At 47.2% G+C, this 16,723-nt stretch overlaps 2 protein-coding genes and 1 long non-coding RNA gene across 5 annotated transcripts in view; 1 reads left to right on the top strand and 2 right to left on the bottom strand.

Moving 5' to 3' along the window:
• hmcn2 (hemicentin 2) overlaps positions 1-8,293 on the top strand; it is a 51,903-nt gene extending 43,610 nt beyond the window's left edge. Inside the window, exons 67-81 of one of the 2 annotated variants that reach the window (XM_077003257.1) lie at positions 1-65; positions 284-436; positions 918-1,055; positions 1,238-1,359; positions 1,460-1,712; positions 1,824-1,883; positions 3,527-3,646; positions 3,925-4,059; positions 4,208-4,327; positions 4,546-4,671; positions 4,773-4,901; positions 5,020-5,325; positions 6,335-6,454; positions 6,740-6,866; positions 7,041-8,293. The exon at positions 1-65 is cut by the window's left edge and continues 106 nt beyond it. In XM_077003257.1, coding sequence (XP_076859372.1) covers positions 1-65; positions 284-436; positions 918-1,055; positions 1,238-1,359; positions 1,460-1,712; positions 1,824-1,883; positions 3,527-3,646; positions 3,925-4,059; positions 4,208-4,327; positions 4,546-4,671; positions 4,773-4,901; positions 5,020-5,325; positions 6,335-6,454; positions 6,740-6,866; positions 7,041-7,413 — 2,347 coding nt within the window. In that variant the 3' untranslated portion in view covers positions 7,414-8,293. The remainder of the gene's footprint in view (positions 66-283; positions 437-917; positions 1,056-1,237; positions 1,360-1,459; positions 1,713-1,823; positions 1,884-3,526; positions 3,647-3,924; positions 4,060-4,207; positions 4,328-4,545; positions 4,672-4,772; positions 4,902-5,019; positions 5,326-6,334; positions 6,455-6,739; positions 6,867-7,040) is intronic. The other variant, XM_077003258.1, reaches the window with a different exon arrangement.
• A 679-nt stretch (positions 8,294-8,972) lies between these two features.
• LOC143511643 (uncharacterized) lies at positions 8,973-11,616 on the bottom strand. Of its 2 annotated transcripts, XR_013130210.1 has the most exons (4): positions 10,350-11,616; positions 9,853-9,986; positions 9,706-9,761; positions 8,973-9,615 (listed from the first exon to the last, which is right to left on the bottom strand). It is a non-coding gene; the product is annotated as an uncharacterized LOC143511643 (long non-coding RNA). The 2 variants fall into 2 exon arrangements; XR_013130209.1 differs by having other exon boundaries at positions 8,993-9,615; positions 9,853-11,611.
• A 1,874-nt stretch (positions 11,617-13,490) lies between these two features.
• LOC143512672 (uncharacterized) lies at positions 13,491-16,154 on the bottom strand. The gene is made up of 3 exons (XM_077003256.1): positions 16,052-16,154; positions 15,906-15,961; positions 13,491-15,816 (listed from the first exon to the last, which is right to left on the bottom strand). The coding sequence occupies exons 1-3, from the start codon at positions 16,069-16,071 to the stop codon at positions 13,577-13,579; spliced, it is 2,316 nt and encodes a 771-aa protein (XP_076859371.1). The 5' UTR covers positions 16,072-16,154; the 3' UTR covers positions 13,491-13,576.
• Positions 16,155-16,723: the final 569 nt, after the last annotated feature.

Raw genomic sequence — 16,723 nt, 5'->3', positions numbered from 1 at the left:
CGGAGGCCCGCCGTGCCAAGGGCCCAGTGTGGAGTCCCGCAAGTGCCAGACACAGCTGTGTTCAGGTCACTCACACTGACAGTACTGATTATTGCTAATTAAAAATAGAATTCAGAGGGCTGTCTTATACTCAAACCTTTCTCTCTCTCTCTCTCTCTCTCTCTCTCTCTCTCTCTCTCTCTCTCTCTCTCTCTCTCTCTCTCTCTCTCTCTCTTTTTCCTTGTCTGTCTCACTCTCTCTGTCTGTCTGCCTCCCTCTCTCTCTCGCCCCCCCTCACATGTAGGAGAGAGTCCTCGCAGGGCCAGAGGAAGCCTGATTGGGATGGTGAATGAGAGGGAGTTTGGTGTGGCCTTCCTTGAGGCCAACATCACAGAGAACCCAGAGCTTGGCACCAGCAGCCTCGAGGCCCATGTGACCGACGTCCCCCCGAGTGTGGGTGAGAGACAAGAGACTTCTAGGATGAGACCCACGGCCCCGAGAGCGCCACCTGCAGTACTGGAGCCTTAAACGGATTAGCCAAAGCAAAAATAGATCAATTCACCTTCACAAACTCTTAAATTTTGTTTTTGCTGAAAGTAAAGTGACTTTAAGCAAATAAGGCTTGTAATAGGCATTATCAGAGAAACAGTCTGACTGGGTCCTGATTCAAACTGTACAGGTTTACAGACTGCAGGTTGGAGTACAATGAATAGTGATGACATTTGTAATAATCGTTAATGTGTTTTTAAGTACTTTTTGTTGTTTGTTGGCAACTATATGTAACAGTAGTAAGATTTGTAACAGTAGTGAGGTCTCTAAATTTAGTACAGTCCATTACAGTAGTTTGTAATAATTTGTGATAGTAGTGAGGTATGTAACAGTATTAATGTTTGTAATAGTAGTGAGGTATGTAACAAGTTCCTTCTCTCATATTACAGGGCCTTTGTTGCGAATACTGGTGTCTATCTTTGCTCCTGTGTACTGGACCACAGTCTACCAGACAACACAAACACAAAATGGCTTCTCTGTCAGCCAAGGACATTTCAGACAGGAATCACAGCTTGAGTTTGAGACAGGTCAGAGCTGAGGAACTGGATTAAAGCATGTGGAATACATATTTGAAATCATCATCTAGACCACAAATAGCATTTTAATGACTAGATTTGTTAGTAAAGACCTGTGTGTTTGTGTGTTTGTGCTGGTTTCTTGTGTGTGTGTGTGTGTGTGTGTGTGTGTGTGTGTGTGTGTGTGTGTGTAGGAGAGATCCTCAAGCTGACCCATGTGGCCAGAGGTGTGGATTCTGAGGGCTTCCTTCTGGTGGACATGGTCATTAATGGCTTTATTCCACCCACACTGTCATCACCTCAGCTTAGCCTACAGGTCTGTTGTCTTTCCAGCGATTTGCATTACACATTTGAATATCTACTGGCCTATAATGAACCAGTAGCTGTATTCATTAAAAGTCACTTGTCCTGCGCAGGACTTTGATGAGTCGTACGTACAGACGGGCTCTGGGCAGCTGTACGCCTGGTCCTCTCAGAATCTCCTGCAGGATGGGCCCGGGCCGGGCTCCAGCGTGGCGCTGCGCTGTAAACACTCGCTGGTGTTCGACGGACCAGACGTTCGCAATGGCCCTCTGCTACAGCTCCTCAGGCTCACGGCCATTAGCGCCACCTACAGTCTATACAGCCTTAGTCTGGACTTCCACATGACTGCTTCCCTTATCCTTCCAGGTCAGACCAGGAGAAGCCCGTAGCTTGTGTCATTTGGTGTGGGAATGCCGGACTTTTATTTTGTAAGGGGTTATTTTAACCATCCCATGCTATCTGTGTGGGTTTGTGCAGAGGCGAATGGAGAGACCTGTCCGAAAGGATTCGTCCTGGATACAGACTCTTATTGTGCCGGTAGGGTGTCACTCGCAGCACTGAAATCGCATTCTGCAAATAACATTTAGTGTTATTACACAAGAAAGATATTACATCCAGCAACAAGGGTGGTATGTGATATTCACCTGACCACTGACACAGTAAAGCTAGTCTGCCTTAGTAATGGCTCAAGAAAGCAAAGCTGTTTAAAACTTCGGGTTACAGACCAGTTTAGGAGTCCTATATAAGGAAACACAAACACATTCAACAGATTAACACACCCTCATTTACTGAATTGTGTAATATAACATCACACACTTAAGTGGACATACTGTTGCCTCACACAGAAATTGTTAAGGGACTCTTCTGTGTGACTGTGGTGGTGTGACAGTGGGTGGGGGGGACTGTTCTGCTGACTGTGGTGGTGTGACAGTGGGTGGGGGGGACTGTTCTGTGTGACTGTGGTGGTGTGACAGTGGGTGGGGGGGACTGTTCTGCTGACTGGTGGTGTGACAGTGGGTGGGGGGGACTGTTCTGTGTGACTGTGGTGGTGTGACAGTGGGTGGGGGGGACTGTTCTGTGTGACTGTGGTGTGGTGTGACAGTGGGTGGGGGGGACTGTTCTGCTGACTGTGGTGGTGTGACAGTGGGTGGGGGGGACTGTTCTGTGTGACTGTGGTGGTGTGACAGTGGGTGGGGGGGACTGTTCTGCTGACTGTGGTGGTGTGACAGTGGGTGGGGGGGACTGTTCTGCTGACTGTGGTGGTGTGACAGTGGGTGGGGGGGACTGTTCTGCTGACTGTGGTGGTGTGACAGTGGGTGGGGGGGACTGTTCTGTGTGACTGTGGTGGTGTGACAGTGGGTGGGGGGGACTGTTCTGTGTGACTGTGGTGGTGTGACAGTGGGTGGGGGGGACTGTTCTGCTGACTGTGGTGGTGTGACAGTGGGTGGGGGGACTGTTCTGTGTGACTGTGGTGGTGTGACAGTGGGTGGGGGGGACTGTTCTGTGTGACTGTGGTGGTGTGACAGTGGGTGGGGGGGACTGTTCTGCTGACTGTGGTGGTGTGACAGTGGGTGGGGGGGACTGTTCTGCTGACTGTGGTGTGGTGTGACAGTGGGTGGGGGGGACTGTTCTGTGTGACTGTGGTGGTGTGACAGTGGGTGGGGGGGACTGTTCTGTGTGACTGTGGTGGTGTGACAGTGGGTGGGGGGGACTGTTCTGCTGACTGTGGTGGTGTGACAGTGGGTGGGGGGGACTGTTCTGTGTGACTGTGGTGGTGTGACAGTGGGTGGGGGGGACTGTTCTGTGTGACTGTGGTGGTGTGACAGTGGGTGGGGGGGACTGTTCTGTGTGACTGTGGTGGTGTGACAGTGGGTGGGGGGGACTGTTCTGCTGACTGTGGTGGTGTGACAGTGGGTGGGGGGGACTGTTCTGCTGACTGTGGTGGTGTGACAGTGGGTGGGGGGGACTGTTCTGTGTGACTGTGGTGGTGTGACAGTGGGTGGGGGGGACTGTTCTGCTCACTGTGGTGTGGTGTGACAGCGGGTGGGGGGGGCTGTTCTGTGTGACTGTGGTGTGGTGTGACAGCGGGTGCGGGGGGGCTGTTCTGTGTGACTGTGGTGTGGTGTGACAGCGGGTGGGGGGGACTGTTCTGAAGCGCTGTGTTGTGTTCTGCGTGACAGACGATGACGAGTGTGTTGCGGATGTGCCCTGCTCCCACACCTGCACCAACATCATGGGCGGCTTCACCTGCACCTGCCCGTCCGGATACAGCATCTCCACGGAGACCAACACCTGCCAAGGTCACACCACCTCTCCTCCCAGCATACATGTGACAGGAAGTGACAGGAAACCTCTGGGGACCCCTTTTGTTTTGTTCACACTTTTGTGTAGCTTTGATAAGATATAGATATATACAAATGGTCTAGACTCCTAGAGACTTATATGGTCTAGACTCTAGAGACTTACCGACCGATATGGGCTAGACATCTAGGGACCTATATTTTGGAATGCCACTGAATGCTGTACATGGTCAGGACACATTCATATATCCATACATGTCCTGTGCACTGTCCCACAGACATAGACGAGTGTACACAGGGATCTCACATGTGCCACCACAACCAGCAGTGTGTGAACACGCTGGGCCGATACCGCTGTGAGGCACAGTGCGGGCCTGGATTCAAACCTAACGGCGCAGGGAGCAGCTGTGAAGGCACGTTGGACTCCTCCTCTTCCTCCTCCTCCTCCTCCTCCTCTGTCTGCTGTCCAGTGTAGCTGAGCTTGAGGATCAATGTCAGAGAACGAGGCTGAAACGTTATTTTCTTCTCCGACTCTTTTTCTGTTTCCTGTGATAATGTCAGATGTGGATGAGTGCCGCGAGTCATCTGTGTCGCCGTGCCAACAGCAGTGCTTCAACACGCTGGGCTCCTTTCACTGTGGTTGCCTGCCTGGCTATCAGCTGGTTGGACATCGATGCCTTGGTCAGTGTCTCTGCGGATCACACACTCAAGTGTCTTTTCAGATCACACACTCAGTGTTTCTGTGGATTTCACACTCAGCATCATTGCAAAGCATATTATGATCTTGTGATAAAATGATTGTCTATTTTATACCTGACCACTCTGATCTGCATGCATAAATGAGCATTTCATTTTGTGTGTGTGTGTGTGTGTGTGTGTGTGTGTGTGTGTCTGAACAGACATAAATGAGTGTTTGAGGGACGTGTGTCCTGCTCAGCAGCAGTGCAGGAACACAGAGGGCGGGTACCACTGCTTTGACAGCTGTCCTGCAGGCATGACCCAGGCTGAGGGTGGCGTGTGCACAGGTAAGACCTGGTCTAGCTCTCTTTCACCCATGAGCCCTTAACCCTCCCGCGGGTCAAACCTGCCTCCTGCCATTAACTCGGAACTGTTTCCTGGGTCACAGATATAGATGAGTGTCAGGATGGCAGCCATTTGTGTCGGTACAGTCAAATCTGTCAGAACACCGTTGGTGGGTACGGGTGTGTGTGTCCCAGAGGTTACCACTCCCAGGGTGTGGGTAGACCATGCATAGGTGAGATCCATTTACACACAACACTACACAGTGTCTAATGTGCTCAGCAATGCATAGTTAGCAGTTTTACGATATCTGAGGATGAGGTTTGAATCCCAGTTGTGTTGTGTTGTGTCAGACATTGACGAGTGCGCCCAGACCCCCAGCCCTTGCGCCCACCAGTGCCGTAACGTGCCCGGAAGCTTTCGCTGCGTGTGCCCGCCGGGCACCATACCACTGGGTGACGGGCGCTCCTGCGCGGGGCTGGAGAGAGGGCACATCTTCAGCAACGGCACCAGCGTCCGGGCCAGACTACGCCCCCAGCTGGTGTCTGCAGTGGGCCGACCCTTCCTGACCCAAGTCCAGCGGCAGCATCAGGGAGCTTCCCGGAGCCCCAGACACGGCTGCCCGATTGGGTACACCAGCAAGGATGGTGCCTGTGTGGGTGAGGAGTGACCACAGCAACAACAGTAACCACAGCAACAACCACAGTGGCCACAGCAACAGTAACTGAAAATGACAGTAACTGAAACATTTCATTTTGAGGCTTAAATCTTAAGATAACACAGGTCAACAGCATTTTTGGGGCCAAAGATATTTCAACGAATTTAGGGTAACTTTGGGGTGCTGATTCTGAATATGTCATCAGTTTTTCCAGATTGGCTCAAGTTTTTGAGATTTTTCGTGAAATGTGTAAAAAAAACACACTATGTGTGGTGCCCAAGACTTGTCTTGGTCCCCAAGCATAACCCCAAAATAGGCCAAATACACTTTTTTTATGAAGTCTGTTATGTTTCTTCTATGTTTTTGCAGTGTATATTCACCACAAATGTAACAGAATGTGTCTGGATCGTTATTACAACTTCTTCTTGTGCTATAAATGCTATATGCTAATGCTATATAAGTGCTATAAATAAGATACCAAAAATCTCAAAAACTTGAGCCAATCTGGCAAAACTGATAGCATATTCAGAATCAGCACCCCCAAAATACCCCAAATTCATTAAAATATTTTGGGCACCAGTAAATTTATTTTTTTTTGTTGACCTGTGTAATTTACATACACAATCAAGTAATAGTGACTTAAGATTACTAGAAATGTTGACATGTACAAAGGCATAATAAAGTAAGCTGTAAGCTACATGTAGGCAGTGCTAAAACAAGCACACTTGGACTTAAAAACACCCATAGAGCTTCAATATCTAACACTCACAGACAGACTTTTCCAGAAAAAAACATCTACCAGTAAATTAGCAGGGATTAGCAGACTGTTCAAAATACAGGATATGATAATGATGGGTAGACTTGGGGCTCAGGGTGGGCTGGTTTGGGGTATCAGGGTGGGCTGGTTTGGGGTGTCAGGGTGGGCTGGTTTGGGGTACCAGGGTGGGCTGGTTTGGGGTACCAGGGTGGGTTATAACATTCCTCACTGGACTCTTCCTTTTCCTGCACAGATGTGGATGAGTGTGTGTTCAGAAAGCCATGCCAGCATGTGTGCAGAAACACACCAGGAGGCTTCCAGTGTTTGTGCCCTCTGGGATACCAGCTCACATCTAATGGCCGAACCTGCAGAGGTGAGCTGCCTTGAGCCAGGAAGCAGATCAGGTGCTGTGTTTCTGGATGATGGTTGTCTGCCTTGGCTGTGTGTAAAATCAGAATATACAGTTGTAGGTCAATCCTTGCATGCTCATTCTTATAACAATGTCACCTCACATTTTTTGAATATTACAGATGAAATTTCTGAGCATTAAAAATAAATCCAAGCATAAAGCTTTGAATGCATTATCATGAATAATGTTGTTTCTCAGTTTGACCAAACCTGAACCCATCAGGTAATTCTTTACAAATGTATCTTTCAGATATTGATGAGTGCACAGAACAGGGTGTACAATGTGGACCGAACCAAATGTGCTTTAACACGAGGGGGGGTTACCAGTGTTTGGACACGCCCTGCCCAGCCAGCTACCTGAGAGGAGGCAGTCCAGGGTAAGACACATTTCCTAAAGCAACAGATCATATCAAAGGTGTGGGGAATGGTGGCTCTTTGAAGGGTAAGAGAGTTATGGACAAAAGCTGATTGGCCGTGTCGTGTGCCGTCAGGAGCTGATTGGCCGTGTCGTGTGCCGTTAGGAGTTGATTGGCTGTGTTGTGTGCCGTCAGGACCTGTTACAGGCCGTGTTCCCAGGACTGTGTCTCCGGAGCCTCTGCCCTGCTGCTTCAGTACAAGCTCTTGACGCTTCCCCTGGGAATCCCCAGCCTACACAACGTCATCCGTTTGTCAGCCTTCTCAGAGTCGGGTGTCCTCCAAGAGCGGACCTCCTTCCTCATCCTGGAGCAGAGCGGTGATATCGAAGGCCAGCCCTTCGGCATCAAGGATGAAGAAGGCCGAGGAATCATCTTCACCACGCGACCGCTGGATCGCCCGGGCCTGGCCAGGCTGCGTGTGCAGGCCACCACTCTGTCCGAGCATGGCCGCATCACCTACCAGAGCATGTTCATCATCTACATCTCCATCTCTGTGTACCCGTTCTGATGTCACAGCTCAGCCGTGCGCTACCCGCAGGGCCGTGGAGACTGTGAGGGCGTCAGCTGGAGAACTCTGGAAAGACCCTTGATGAACACATTTGATTTCCACACACATCGCAGGAACTTGGAAAAGCACCAAGTAATAGCAAAAAACCTCTCAGCCAAAGAGCAAAAACGTTCAGTATAATAATGGAGCGTTGGTCATATCCACCTGTGACAGTCATCTCAGTAGTTTTGCAAAAATCCCAATATCACTCAGGAAAGTTCCACACAACTGACACTGGTAGTTGATTCAGTGGACAGTGCTGCATTACTGATGCTTGTTGCTGTGGTTATAGGTTCACCTGGATTGATCAATGGTTTCATTTTCTACTGCAGTACTTTATTAATTATATGTATAAATCACAGATATCTTTATTTACTAAATTACCAGTTTAAACAACCATTAGATCAAGCTCCGTTATAAAGCTAACGGGTGAGAATACTTTTTTAATCTTGAGATTAGCATTTTGTACTGGTGTATTTTGTGTCTGTGTGTGTTTTGGTCGACTGTTCGTTACCGGCTGCTCCTCATTTACTGATTTCAACTGATGTGTTTTCATATTCCCATATCTCAGACTCTTAATGCAATATCAATAACTTGTGCAACCACTAGACAAATAATTTAAATTCATTTAATGTTTTGTAATGTCCACTTACAACCCTACTGTAATAAAATTGTGGTTTCTTAGTCACCTAACTAACCACATTTGAATTGTGGAGTATGTATGTGAGTGCATTTGAATTGTGGAGTATGTATGTGAGTGCATTTGAGGTCCTTTACAGGATACCCTAGTATGAGCAAAGGGGTTATTGAGGGCCAGGAATTTGGTGCAGGTGTTGGGGCAGCTTTGAAAAGGTTGCATTAATATCATTAGCATGGAGGTTCGCTGCATAGAGTTCTAAAGTAAACTGTCGAGAGCAGGTGTCCAAATGCCAAGATGCATATCTGCTCTAAACATTGGGCTTAGACTGGAGATGCTAGGCAGGGAACACAGGAAGGTGCAAATACAAACAAAAACAAGAATGCAGGTGCCAAACTATATCCCAGCATGCTCATGTTCACAAACAGCAGCATTAAGTTACTTATGGGAACTGATTAACATGTTCTCCTTTAGGAAACCATCTTGAAAGCTTTGTAGATATGAAGACTCTGCAATGGCAGGTCAAACCCTATGTATATTTCAACATTAACCATGAGCAGTAAAAAACGCTGCATCTCAGCCCAACCCTAGACCAGCAGAGGCCTCCCCTGCCTTCCATCAAAGGAAGCTCAATATGGTGAAGGTAGACGTGCTTTACCTATTAAACTGGGGTAAGAATAAAATACCCTCTGCATTCAAAATAGAGAAAGAAACTCATTGCAAAGGTTAGGCTACAGCATCCCATCATAAAACATTTACCCAAAAAATTAGATTTAAGGAAAGGTGGCAATGTCAAATTTTATTCAAGGCAGAACAATCAACACTTTCAGCATCATTGCAAGACAGATTGAAATCTAGTGCCTCACCATCCCACTGAACTGGGTAGAAGGCCACTGGGATTTAATATGCCGGCAGGAGGAAGGACCAGGCATGTCCTGAGCAGTAGACTCATATTGACTGTTGACTGGCCTGAGGTCAGTGTCCAATATACTCCCTGGTCGTTAGGAGCAGACTGTACAGATGTAGCATGTCCCTTAGAACCAGTAGACCAACTTGGGAAACCTTGAGCACTGGATACAGTGGCCAAGCTGTCAGAAGACCCCTGATGCAGAGCACCTTGTTGAAAAAGGTTGCTAGAAACCTGGGGGTTGCCAAGGACACTCTTGGAGCCCTGTCCCTGAAAATGAGTTTCAACATTGCCAGAGGAACCTGGCAGCTGGGCTTGGGTTACATGTCCAGGGACTTGCTGGCCACTTTGGAACACAGACTGGTAAATCCCAGCAGAGCCACTTGCAGTCTCAGATCCTGGCAAAACCATCACTGGAACCACAACTTGACTGTACAACCCGAGTCCAACTGGGGTCCGAAACTTGCTGAGGCAGCAGAGCTACTTTGCATGCCTGCAACACTGGGAGCAGAGCCTGTGGTCTTGGTCACATAAGGAAGGTCGTGGACTCCTTGGTGTTGAGCCACAGAACCAGACACTGTTGCACCATACAAGGACAGTGGAGCTTTTTTATTCCACACTTGAAGGGGAAGGAATAAAGAAATTGCTTATTTTTCTTGGATGTGGACAAAGTAACAGTATCTGTGGTTTGGTGTGATCAATTTCTTACCTACAAGCCCATCTGCAGTCCTCAACAGAAACACAGCAGTGAGGAGTAACCAAAGCCTACAAGACAACAGAGCATTTAAACATAGGAAACATGCTGTCTTAAAAACAGACACAGAGATACCACATCATGGTCTCATTATAGAACTACCTTCTGCACCACCACATCATGCCTCCAGACAAGAAAAAAGGAAAAGAAGCCCAACTCCAAGCTTCATGCACCAACCCTTTTCTCGATGAGAAGCACGGTTACGTCCCACTCTCTACGGGTGCACAGGGTTGTCACTGGGTGTAGGGTGGATTAAGATAAATACACGGCATGGAGTCAAGCTGATAGCGACTGGATATTTTACTGGTCCAGAGAGCCAACACACAAACCAGATGTACATAGACAGAAGTCTAGACAGAAGTCATAATATCTCGAAACGGGCTGAAGATGGCAATGCCCAATTACCGTACACATACCACATACACAGGTCTGGCTACGGTGGGTCACAGGCAGCATCAAAGCAATGAAAGAAATAAGAAAACTCTTCCCTACCTAACAAAACCCCTAACTTGACAAACATACAAACGTGATGCCCGCCTCCTTCCTAACATCTATACAACAAAACAAAGCTACAAACAAGAGAAAAGAAACTAACCTACCCCACCATAGCCTACCACATGAACAGTGAGCACAGTGTACACTCCGGGGTATACAGGAAACCTGGTAACCCCCTTCACACACCACATGAAACACAACTAGAACAATACTGGCTTTCTATACAACGCACAACATCAGCCGCACAACAGCAATCAGGTGTCTCTCTGTCATCTGTCCTTGCAGCCATCATTTCTTCCAGAACACCCGCCTTCCACAGTGTCCCATTGGTTAGCTGATGAAGCCTTTCTGTAACCGGATTGCTGGAACTTGCCAATGTTGATTGTCCACGGCCAGAGGGCGATTAACAGCAGCAACGAGTCCACCTAAGGGTGTTGACAGAAGAAAACACAACGTGCACTCCATGCACGTAACAAGCACAGACAAGCACAACATCCTTGCCTACCTGCATTCCTTTTAATCCTCTCAGTAAAGTAACCTGAAAGGAATCACCTGTTCAAACACTTTTCACCTTTTGTGCAGCTAATTAAAGAAACCAAGGAGTGACTAATGAGTGAACGGTACTTGGCTTTATGAAGACAGTACTGCTGCAGTAGTACCAGAAACTGCATTTATTGATCCGACCTTAATGTTCTTTTCCTCTCATTTGCTTGTTTGTCACATGGGTGGAATTGATGGCCTGTTCCTCTGTTCTCCCCTTCGTGTGTTGAATATTTTAATCACATATTATTTTCTCACTTTATTTTTGTTACAGTTTATTTACAAATGCTTTTGGGCCATTGATAATCCTTTTGTTCATCTAATATTGATGAAGGTTAGATGTAAGCAGAATAGTTTTGAGGATCACAAATGATATTTCAGACACAGAATTATGATTCAAATGAAAATATGAATTAAGAAATAAATCTCAAAATTTCATGACACTTCATATAATCCTTTGGTTTGCTTTTACATGATGACGTACATCAGCTTTATCTGCAAAAGCAGTGTCACTGAGCATTCACTACAACTAATGGAAGTTCATATTACATTATTTTATCCCCGAATTTCCACTCACTGAGAGTTTTTGGAGATCAGCGAGCAAAGGCCCAGATCCCCAGAGGCAAATTCGCTTTCACTCACTGTGTGTGTAAATCGCTCAAAGATATCATCAGTGAGACTTGCCGTTGTCCTGCAGACACCCGAAAATGATCAACTGGCTAAATATCTGGAAAGGTAAAATCAGTCCAAATCTTGTAGTGTAAAATGTACTGGAATACTATTAAAATTGGCAGTGATTGTGGTAATGAGCTACAGCCAATGAGAGCACAAGACACAGACTAGGGTTCGTGTTAGGGTTAGGTTAACACAGGCAAATCCAAGGGAGGAGTTGTACAACAGCAGTCACGAGTTCACCAAAGTTTCCCACGATCTACTTGTTGTTTTCAACTACAGCACACACAGCTTTGATTCCTCAATTCTTGTTGATGTACATTTTGGAGATAATTTACATTGTTTGAATGATATGGTGCTATTCCGTGTCACTTCTGTCAGGTGTTCACATGACAAACTGTAGCTTGGAGACCAGACAGATTCATCAGTCCTCTTGGTGAAAGAGCTTGAAATGTGTGATTGTTTGTTACCAATCAGTCATGTAATGAATGTATCCCATTCTGTGTTTGTTTCAACCAAATAAGTTTCTCCGATTTGTTCCATATGACCTAAGAACTTGTGCGGAAGTAACGGTTCTCCTGTAACCCTCTGAGTAAGAGCTGCTCAACGAGATTAAAACCACCTGTGTGCAAACCACAACTTCAACATTTCAGAATACAGGTCAGCAAGTTGAGCAGTTTGAATGGTACACCAAACTGATGACTTGGAAAGTCACGTTGTTTGTCTGTAGCCAGGGCCAGCCCAAGTTTTTATGGGGCCCTAAGCAGAATTTCATTTGGGGCCCCACATACGACCTCCTCAGCTCCAAATTCTTATGTAATAGGCTCATGGTGATATCTTGGTGCTCTTGGGTGCCTCCTGGTGGCGTGGGGGCCCTGAGCAGCCACATAATTCGAGTCTGCCTTGGGCCAGCTCTGTCTGTGGCATAACGCACCTCATCCTGCTCACTGCAGAATGAGCTAACTGGCAACATTAACTAGAGCACCACCAGCAAGAATGTCTACGGTATGCCCTCCTTTTTTATAAACCAAACACTGGAAAGACTCATGTCATCCCTGTAATCCAGAACTACAAATTATGAAAAAGATCGCAGAAATACACTGACATTTAGAGAGGACAAATATTAGGGTCTTTGGATAGAGACGTTTAATGCAGTTAGCTTTCATCTCAGCATTTAATTTTGTCCATGGATTTGTGTTTGAAACCAAAAGGTCTCATCAGTTATGAAGTGTTTGAAATCAACTGAATACATAAAATATATAATTGACATCATGTAGATTATGTTGTCAAAGGAATGAATAGCTTTACAGTAAGACCTCAACATTCACAGGAGTTAAGCTCCACACCATGAGTTTTGAAAACATGTGCATTTTGGACAGACAACTAAGGCCTATAAAGACCCGTCTTCATATGTTAAACCCCAACACACTTCAGGTTACTTAAAAAATGTTAACTTGCATTAGTTTTTAAAATCATACAGGTAAAATGCAAGACAGTAGTGTACAGTAAGCTTACATACACATATACTGTCTGTCATCTTGTGCCCTCTCCCATCTTCTACGAGACGTTGAATGCTATGCCATTTTCTTTGTGTATGATAAAATTAGGGAACACTCATACATGCTTATGATGCACCAGCCACCATTTTCTTTACCAATAAAGCATTGTCTACAGTAAAAATCCCATTCTCAAACTAAGTTCTAAATGCCCATTAACAGACCTCCTTGCTGTTAGCAGACCAAGTTACCATTCGTTGATACACTTTGTATCCATCCCTCATCCACGCCAAGCTCACTTGGAGATCACTCACCTCGTGATAACCTGTGACGACATGAGAACCTAAACAGGGAAGTTACGCCGAGTCTTCTCAGCCACACAGCTCGACAAAGTGGTTCAGGCATTCAGATTCTGACCAGTATAGTTGCAACACGCATCAGGGGAAGAACTTCTGCAATCACCACTTGCTAATGAGACCAACTCACTGAATCGGACACCATTTAAAAGAGAAAAAAAACAGCTAGCAGAGACAGCGATGTTGCAATCAAATTTTATTTAAAAGGAGGAAGAACCATGTCAAGAACCGTTTCAGCATCCCACTGCAAGATGGTAGACTTGACCCCTAGTGCCTCACCATCCCACTGAACTGGGTAGAAGGCAACTGGGATTTAATCTGCTGGAAGGAGGAAGGACCAGGCGTGTCCTGAGAAGAGCTGTAGCTGGTTGAGGAAGGAGATCCACTAGTGCTCAACCACACACCAGAGGATTGTTGGTCCCTGCCAAAAGCCACAGCAGATGCTGGTTGCTTCATGACTGCCCATGTCACAGCATCCTGTCCCGACTGACCAGAGTTGCCACCAACAAGTCCTTTGGACACCCCACTAGATGGGATCTGGGCAACTGGGCTATGTTGATTGGATGATGCAGTGTGGGGTCCTGGTTGGTTAGGGGTACCCTGCTTCTGGGCAGTGTGCAACACAGCCTGGTGGGCAGACCACTGGCCTGTACCTGTAGCCTGGGATGGCAGAGATCCGTAGTAGCTGTTGCTCCCTTGTGCAGAGTCACTAGCAGACTGCTGGCTAGTGGAGGTCACACAAGCACTCACACTGGAATCCTCCATCTGGGTCTGGGCTGAAGCCTGGTTCTGGCTAGATGTCTGCCATGTGCTTGCAACCTGAGAAGGGTGGGCACCATAGGTGGTGGTGCTGCTTTGGGGTACTGCATCCCTAGCAGATGGTTGGCCGGCTGAAATAAAGCCAGAACTCACGCTGGCGACAGTGGAACCCTCCATCTGGGCCTGGGCAGTCTGTACTGAAGGCTGGTTATGGCTAGAAACCCGCCATGTCCCTGCACCCTTGGAAAACAGAGATCCATAACCACCGTTTTGTGGCACGTCACTGGAAGACTGCTGGCTGGTGGTGGTCGTCACACCAGACCCCACACTGGAACCCTTCATCTGGGCCTGGGCAGTCTGCAGTGCAGACTGGAAGCTAGATGTCTGCCATGTGCTTACAACCTGGGATGGCAGAACATTGTTGCTACCACTTTGTGCAGCATCACTAGCAGACCACCGTGTGGGGGAGGTCACACCAACACTATGCATCTGGGAATGGGCAGGTTGCAGTACAGGCCAAGAAGGTTGGGTACCATAGCCGCTGCTGGCAGACTGTTGGCTAGTGGAGGTCAAGCCAGAACCTACACCAGAACTCTGCATCTGGGCCTGGTTCTGGTTAGACGTCTGCCATGTGCTCCCACCCTGGGAATACAAAGGTGGATAGTAGCTACTTTTTGGTGGAACATCCCCAGACTGCTGGCTGGTTGAGCTTATACCACCACTGGCACCCTTCAGGTGGGACTGGCCAGATTGTGGTGCAGACTGGAGGCTAGATGTCAGCTGTGTACTTGCAACCTGAGAAGGGTAGGCAATATGGGAGGTGCTGCCACCTACTTGTGCAGACTGGAGGCTAGAGGTCAGCTGTGTACTTGCAACCTGAGAAGGGTAGGCAACATGGGAGGTGCTGCCACCTACTTGTGCAGACTGGGAGCTAGTAGAAGTTACACTGGAATGCATAGGGGAGCTGGGGCTAGACAAAAGAAGGAGTCTTGATTTCATGACTGGTGAAGCAGACCAGCTGGAACTCTGGTACCGACCACCAGAGCTGCCTTGCTGAGAGGTTGAAGCAGATACACCTACAGTCTGGGAGTCAGAAGGAAGCAGGAATTGTGGGTAGCTTTGAGGTTGAGAAGGGACATGGGTAGAAGGCTGAGGATTCTCTGGAGGAAGGTATGTTGACTGGCCTGAGGTCAGTGTCCAATATACTCCCTGGTCGTTAGGAGCAGACTGTACAGATGTAGCATGTCCCTTAGAACCAGTAGACCAACTTGGGAAACCTTGAGCACTGGATACAGTGGCCAAGCTGTCAGAAGACCCCTGATGCAGAGCACCTTGTTGAAAAAGGTTGCTAGAAACCTGGGGGTTGCCAAGGACACTCTTGGAGCCCTGTCCCTGAAAATGAGTTTCAACATTGCCAGAGGAACCTGGCAGCTGGGCTTGGGTTACATGTCCAGGGACTTGCTGGCCACTTTGGAACACAGACTGGTAAATCCCAGCAGAGCCACTTGCAGTCTCAGATCCTGGCAAAACCATTTGATCACTGGAACCACAACTTGACTGTACAACCTGAGTCCAACTGGGGTCCGAGACTTGCTGAGGCAGCACAGATCTACTTTGCATGCCTGCAACACTGGGAGCAGAGCCTGCGGTCTTGGTCACATAAGGAAGGTCGTGGACTCCTTGGTGTTGAGCCACAGAACCAGACACCGTTGCACCATACAAGGACAGTGGCGCCCTTTTATTCCTCACTTGAAGGGGAAGGAATAAAGAAATTGCTTATTTTCTTGGATGTGGACAAAGTAACAGTATCTGTGGTTTGATGTGATCAATTTCTTACCTACAAGCCCATCTGCAGTCTTTAACAGAAACACAGCAGTGAGGAGTAACCAAAGCCTACAAGACAACAGAGCATTTAAACATAGGCAACATGCAGTCTTAAAAACAGACACAGAGATACCACATCGTGGTCTCATTTAGAACTACCTTCTGCACCACCACATCATGCCTCCAGACAAGAAAAACAAAAAAAAAAAACAGAAGCCCAACTCCAAGCTTCATGCACCAACCCTTTTCTCTATGAGAAGCACAGACAAACACAGCACCCTTGCCTACCTGCATTCCTTTTAATCCTCTCAGTAAAGTAACCTGAAAGGAATCACCTGTTCAAACACTTTTCACCTGTTGTGCAGCTAATTAAAGAAACCAAGGCGTGACTAATGAGTGAACGGTACTTGGCTTTATGAGGACAGTACTGCTGCAGTAGTACCAGAAACTCCATTTATTGATCCGACCTTAATGTTCTTTTCCATCTCATTTGCTTGTTTGTCACATGGGTGGAGTTGAGGGTAGTGATGGCAAAAGTGGGGCTTTTGGGAGATCGAATCAAATGAACCAATTGATTCAGAAAATGATTCGATCTTGTGAAACGTTCGAATCATCACACACCACAGTGATATGTAGTGGCATGGGCATAATTTTGATTTCATAGGTGGGGGGGACACAAATGGGCGAACGAAAATTGTTACCGGAGCGGTCGTTTTCTGCATGGTCCTAGCGCTAGATTCTTTGCTATTTAAATATTTGTTTTTTGACCGTTAAAAAGTGGGGGGGACATGAATTCATTGCTATTTAAATATTTGGTTTTAACCGTAAAAA

Source organism: Brachyhypopomus gauderio, chromosome 4 (assembly GCF_052324685.1).
Source record: "Brachyhypopomus gauderio isolate BG-103 chromosome 4, BGAUD_0.2, whole genome shotgun sequence".
Lineage (NCBI taxonomy): Eukaryota > Metazoa > Chordata > Actinopteri > Gymnotiformes > Hypopomidae > Brachyhypopomus > Brachyhypopomus gauderio.
The sequence above is the reverse complement of the archived record's forward strand: the minus strand, read 5'-3'. Positions and strand labels throughout refer to the sequence as shown.

Coding starts and splice junctions, on each gene's coding strand:
- LOC143512672 (XM_077003256.1), bottom strand. CDS start 16,071: ATGATGTGGTGGTGCAGAAG. Junction 15,962..16,051: donor ATGATGTGGTGGTGCAGAAG/GTAGTTCTAAAT, acceptor GTTGTCTTGTAG/GCTTTGGTTACTCCTCACTG. Junction 15,817..15,905: donor GACTGCAGATGGGCTTGTAG/GTAAGAAATTGA, acceptor TTCCCCTTCAAG/TGAGGAATAAAAGGGCGCCA.